Raw genomic sequence first — 6,346 nt, forward strand, 5'->3', positions numbered from 1 at the left:
CAGACATTCAGAAAACGAAGATCATGGCATCTGGTCCCATCACTTCATGGCAAATAGATGGGGAAACAGTGGAAACAGTGTCAGACTTTATTTTTTTGGGCTCCAAAATCACTGCAGATGGTGATTGCAGCCATGAAATTAAAAGACCCTTACTCCTTGGAAGGAAAGTTATGACCAACCTAGATAGCACATTCAAAAGCAGAGACATTACTTTGCCAACAAAGGTCTATCTACTCAAGGCTATGGTTTTTCCTATGGTCATGTATGGATGTGAGGGTTGGACTGTGAAGAAGGCTGAGCGCCGAAGAATTGATGCTTTTGAACTGTGGTGTGTTGGAGAAGACTCTTGAGAGTCCCTTGGACTGCAAGGAGATCCAACCAGTCCATTCTGAAGGAGATCAGCCCTGGGATTTCTTTGGAAGGACTGATGCTAAAGCTGAAACTCCAATACTTTGGCCACCTCATGCGAAGAGCTGACTCATTAAAGATTCTGATGCTGGGAGGGATTGGGGGCAGGAGGAGAAGGGGACGACAGAGGATGAGATGGCTGGATGGCATCACTGACTCGATGGAGGTGGGTCTGGGTGAACTCCGGGAGTTGGTGATGGACAGGGAGGCCTGGCATGCTGCGATTCATGGGGTCGCAAAGAGTCGGACACGACTGAGCGACTGAACTGAACTGAAAGCTGAGGAAACTGACACTCAGAGGAGTAACTTGTGACAGAGCTAAGTGGAAGAGTTAGGATTTGATCTACATCTTTGGGATTTCAAAGTCCATGCTTCAGTTATTACATTGATGAAGCCTATGGCTTACTGTTACAGTGAATGTAATCGCTCAAGAGTTCTTGATGCTAAGAGTTTTAGCCTTCTTAAATAAGTGGGCTGTCTGGAATGGGTGATACACATTTAAGAAATTGATGTGACATAACAGAAAAAGTGTAGGCTATGGGGCCAGAGAGATGTGTTTAAATCCTAGCTTTACTAATTGCTAGCTGTGTGACCCTAAGCTTTATTCTCACCTGTCAAATGGATAAATAGATCTTAACCCCATGAACTTGATGTGAAGATTAAATTATATAACACGAAAAAGTTCCTTGTACATCAACAAATATTGATTACCTTCCTCTATAAAAACATTTCTCTCAGAAGCAGAGGACTTAGAAAGCAGAGATAGACAAGGGTCTCTTATTTGCTAGGGAATAAAGACAGAAACATAGAGAGTGAAAGGCACATAATAGACCTTATTTGTATAGGAAATCTTTGCAAACAATCCCACTCAAGTATTACCTACTTTAAGAAGAATGTTTTGGCATCAAGAGTCTGGGTTAAGGTCCTTCTAAGCTCCCACAGAATTCGGTTAACTTCTATCTTAGCATTCAGTATACTGTGTTATAAGTCTGTCTTTATAAATCTGTTTTCTCCTCTAGATAATAAGTTAAGGCCTCTTCTATTACAATATCTGGTATAAGGCAGATACTTAATAAGTTTTTGCTGAATGGAGAAAAGGGGAAAAAAAACACACCCATCTCAATAACAGTGTGTTGGAGAGGATTAGAATCAGATTTATAATATTTTCTTACCTTGACCGCATAGTTATTAAGTGGATCTTTTGCGTATGAAGCTGTATAGTAAACTGCATCACCGGCCTCACAGCATGGCTTGTCACTGGTCAGCCTGAAGTCTGACCAGCTGTCTACCCCAAAACGGAGTTGGTCTTTCTGCCCAGCCATGAAGAGGTCTTCACATTTAACAGCCAGTTTCTTCAACGCATCTGTGTGAAGGCTTCGGATTTTACCCACCACTTCTTCACGATTCTCAAGTCCTCGATAAAGTGCTTGTCTCTGTGGCTTCTGGATACTCCGGCCCTGTCTACCAGAGGGACCCCGCCGGCTGGACAGGGACTCTGTGCTGTTGGAAAACCTATCTTTAATACTGAGAGTGGTTAGGCTGGAGATGCTGTTTGCTGCTGAGGGCACACGTCTCTCCTTGTACAAAGGTCTCTCCAAGGAGTCATAAGACTCAGCGTCCAGTCCCTTGAGTTCGTAGCTGACCGAGGAGCCAGCACTGCTGGCATCCCAGCTCGGGTCGATATCGTAGGTGGGATTAGCCATGACACAAAGGGTAGTTTCCAGGGACTTCTGGAGGTCTTTGGAGAGTGGCTCTGTATTGGCTCTTATGATCATTTTCTTTGGCAGTGGGGGTGGTGTTGGTTGCAAAGCGTTGGGTGCTTCTTGGTCTGTTTTCCCGCCAAAGGCGATGACATCATCCAAAGCTCCCTTAGGCTGCCGTGGATGCTTGGGAGGTATCATGGCTGCTCTAGATTGTCCTGGATTGTTTTAGAATAAAGAAAGAAGAAAAAAAGAATAATTAAATAAAATGTTCGTTCTGGTTACATAATTGAAACTTAAACAGAAATAAATGTAGTAGCCATAAGAATTTAAGAAGTTAACACCTTAATTCAAGAACGGTAAAAGAAAACAAAGAACAATTAGCTAAATTTAAAGGTAGAATTCAAGACCTAATGGGAGCAACAAATGTGAACAATGTCTCAGTATTTCCTTGCCATAGGAACAGGGCGATGGGTTTTGCTTTCAAGAAGGAATCCTGATTCTCCACTTCTGGCCCCAAGAGTGCTGTATTCACTACACTAGAGTACTAAGTACACTCAAATAACTGTACTGTGACAGAAGAGAGAGGATAACATTTGCAGGTTAAAAAGAAATACTTGGGAGCATTACTAAAAACAATCGGGATTAGCAAATGAGACTGCTAGATTGGTGCTCAGAAGATACTATTCTATTAACTTTGTTCCAAAGTTACATTGTATTATACTGTATACAACACTTGTCATTCTCCATCCAAAACAAACAAACACAATTTCATAAACCATGCTATTTCATTTCCCTACAGAGATGGCTTCTGGCACCACTTAAACTGGTCTATGTATAAAGACCTCTGAGATTGTGGTAAGGGAAACCATGTGTATGAGCAGGCAACTGCTGTTTCAAACATCACCCACAAACTCTTACATGATTCTGTTTTATTTGGGGGGGAATATAAACTGAGATTTGAGAGATGCTACATTTGAACTTCTCTGACAACAAGCTTCAGTTACAGAAACAATCACCTTTGTTTCCTTTCCAGAATTTATGCTTAGAAGATAAAACATGTATGGATGAATCAGTGATACCTTCAGGCCTTATAATGGGGATGGGGCATTATTTTTTTTAAAGACCTAGAAATATACCATGAAGTTTTAATAAAAGTTATTAAAATTAGTAATGTTATTAAAGTGAAATAGTCACTCAATATTTCAGAGTTAAAACATAATGCTCTATTATGGGTGGAATTACATCCTTTCCCCCAAAATATACTTATGGTACTTCTAAATATGACCTTATTCAAAAATAGTCTTTGTAGAGGTAATCAAGTTAAGGTAATCAAGCATCCAATGACTTCTTAATGAAGTCATTAAGGTAGGCCTCAATCCAATATGGCTGGTGTCCTTATAAGAAGGGGGAATGTCATATGAAGACACAGGGAGAATACCATGCCGTCACAGAGGCATTGCTTGGAGTAATGCAGTTGCATGCCAAGGATGCTAAGGATTCATGGCCACCACCAGATGCTAAGAAGAAATAAGGGAGGATTCTACCCAGAATCTCGGAGGGAATATGGTCTTGGTAACACCTTAATTTCTGCTCCAAGTTGCCAGAACTACAGGAGAATAAATTTCTCTCGTTTTAAGCCCCCAGTTTGTGGTACTTTATTATAGCAGGCCTAGGAATCTATGTTCTTACTACTGATCAGACTGAACGGAAGGCACTGGAAGGTCTTGAGGATGATAATGAATAAGGATGGTGGTTTGTTTTTATTAAAAATCATGTCCTTGTAGCAATGCCAAGGGGAAGCACCAATATAAACTGTGATTATAATAACACTAAACTCCATTTCCCATGCATGCAATCCACTTCAAGAACACTTAAAGAGTTTATATAAACTATGACAATATATAAGCAAACCTAAGAACCCTCTTTCCCCACAAATGGCATGTAGCAATATTCTTTTACAAAGAACTGAGCTACATTACATATAAATAAAAAAATATGTATATATAGACAGCATAAGACAGAGAGAGAGAAGGAATATGAGAATGCTAAGCTCTAAGAGGGCCAGGACATTTGTTTTACTCATTGTTGTACCCTTTATGTTAAGAAACAGGGCCTAATTATAATAGATGCTTAATAAATATTTCTTGAGTGACTAAAGGAATAAATATTTAGGGCTAAAAGAGAAAAACAGGCAAAACTGTATAGGTACCTATATCAAGTGAAGATATTGAATTAGAAATTTATGAAATTCCCACCAAGAAAAGTCTAAGACCATATCGGCTTCACTGATGAATTCTACCAAATGTTTAAAGAAGTATTAAAACCAATCTTCCATTAACTTTTCCAGTAAATAGAAGTGGAAGGAATACTTACCAACTTGAAATCTACGATAGGCCAATATTACCTATATAACAAAATAAGAGAAAGAAACCAATACACTAATATCCCTTATTACTAGACACAGAAATCCTCACAAAATACTAGCAAACTGAATCAAGCAACATATAAAAAGGATAACACACCACAACAAATTTGGATTTATCCCAGAAATGCAAGGTTGGTTTAATATCTAAAAACCAATCCATGTCATATATAATGTAAATAAAACAAAGAGAGGAGGAAAAAACCTTACATGGTCAGATCAATGGAAGAAGAAAAAGAATTTCATAAAATCCAATATTTATCAAGATAAAAATACTGAACAAGCTGGAAAAAGAAGAGCTCATCCTCGTTCTGATACAGGGTGCCTATGAAAAACCAAGAGCTAAATCATACTTAATGGTAAAAGCCTAGGTTTTCCCCGACTAAGATCAGAAACAAAACAAAGATCCCCATTCTTGTTTTTTCTATCCTACATTGTACTGGAGAACCTAGACAGGGAAATTATGGGAAAAAAAAAAAAGAAAGAAATAAAAACATCCAGATTGGAAAAGAAATAAAACTATCTCTATTCACAGATGACATAATCTTGTACACAGGAAAGCCTAAAGAGTCCACAAAAAAATGAGAACTAATATACCAGTTCAGCAAGATTGCAGGACTTATGATCAATATAAAAACTCAACTGTATTTCCATATACTAGCAATGAATAATCCCAAAGTTAAATGAAGGAAACAACTGCATTTATAATATCATCAAAAATATTTAGAAAAATATTTAGCAAAGTAAGTGTAAGACTTGTACACTAAAATTACTTGGGCACTAAAAACTTTGATGAAAGACATTAATGATCTATATAAATAAAAAGAAATTTTATGTTCATGGATCAGACTTTATATGTTAATATGGAAATATTCCTCAAATTTTTCCTCTGAAAATTTAATGTCACTCATATCAAAACCCCAGCTAGCTTTCTGGCAGAAATTGACAGAATGATCCTAAAATTCATATGGAATCACAACAGATCTAGAGGAGGCCCTCTCCCCACTCAAATCTTAAAAAACAGAACAAAGAACCTACATTTCCCAACTTCAAAATGTACTTCACAACTACAACAACCAAAAACTATGGGGCCAGCATAAGAATAGACATACAGATGGATGGAATAGAAGTGAGAGTCCAGAAATAAACTCCTACATTTACAGTTAACTGATTTTCAACAAGGATGCCAAGACAATTCAATAGGGAAAGAGAGGCTTTTCAACAAATGGTGCTGGGACAACTTGGTATCCACATGCAAAAGAATGGAGTTGAACCCCTACATTATAGTATATACAAAATTAACTCAAAATATATGAAAGATCTAAATGTTAAAAACTAAATCTATCAAACTCCTAGAAGAAAACATAGGAGTAAAGTTTTTCGACCATGGGCTAGGCAATTATTTCTTAAATAAAATACCTAAAGCACAAGTAACCAAAAATCAATAAATTGGAACTCATAAAAATGAAAAACGTTTGTGCTTCAAAGGTCAATTTTAAAAAAGTGAAAACATGCTCAACATCACTCATTATCAGAGAAATGCAAATCAAAACCACTATGAGGTACCATTTCACGCCAGTCAGAATGGCTGCGATCCAAAAGTCTACAAGCAATAAATGCTGGAGAGGGTGTGCAGAAAAGGGAACCCTCTTACACTGTTGGTGGGAATGCAAACTAGTACAGCCACTATGGAGAACAGTGTGGAGATTCCTTAAAAAACTGGAAATAGAACTGCCTTATGACCCAGCAATCCCACTGCTGGACATACACACCGAGGAAACCAGAATTGAAAGAGACACGTGTACCCCAATGT

General features: G+C 38.0%; 1 protein-coding gene across 7 annotated transcripts in view; it reads right to left on the reverse strand.

Annotated features, from left to right (window-relative positions):
• The window catches only part of PEAK1 (pseudopodium-enriched atypical kinase 1), a 288,921-nt gene that overhangs the window by 26,860 nt on the left and 255,715 nt on the right, over positions 1-6,346 (reverse strand). For all 7 annotated transcript variants that reach the window (XM_010843302.1, XM_010843304.1, XM_010843308.1 and 4 more), the window contains one exon: positions 1,581-2,326. In XM_010843302.1, coding sequence (XP_010841604.1) covers positions 1,581-2,326 — 746 coding nt within the window. The remainder of the gene's footprint in view (positions 1-1,580; positions 2,327-6,346) is intronic.

Source organism: Bison bison, unplaced genomic scaffold, assembly GCF_000754665.1.
Source record: "Bison bison bison isolate TAMUID 2011002044 unplaced genomic scaffold, Bison_UMD1.0 scf7180017864181, whole genome shotgun sequence".
Taxonomy (NCBI): Eukaryota; Metazoa; Chordata; class Mammalia; order Artiodactyla; family Bovidae; genus Bison; species Bison bison.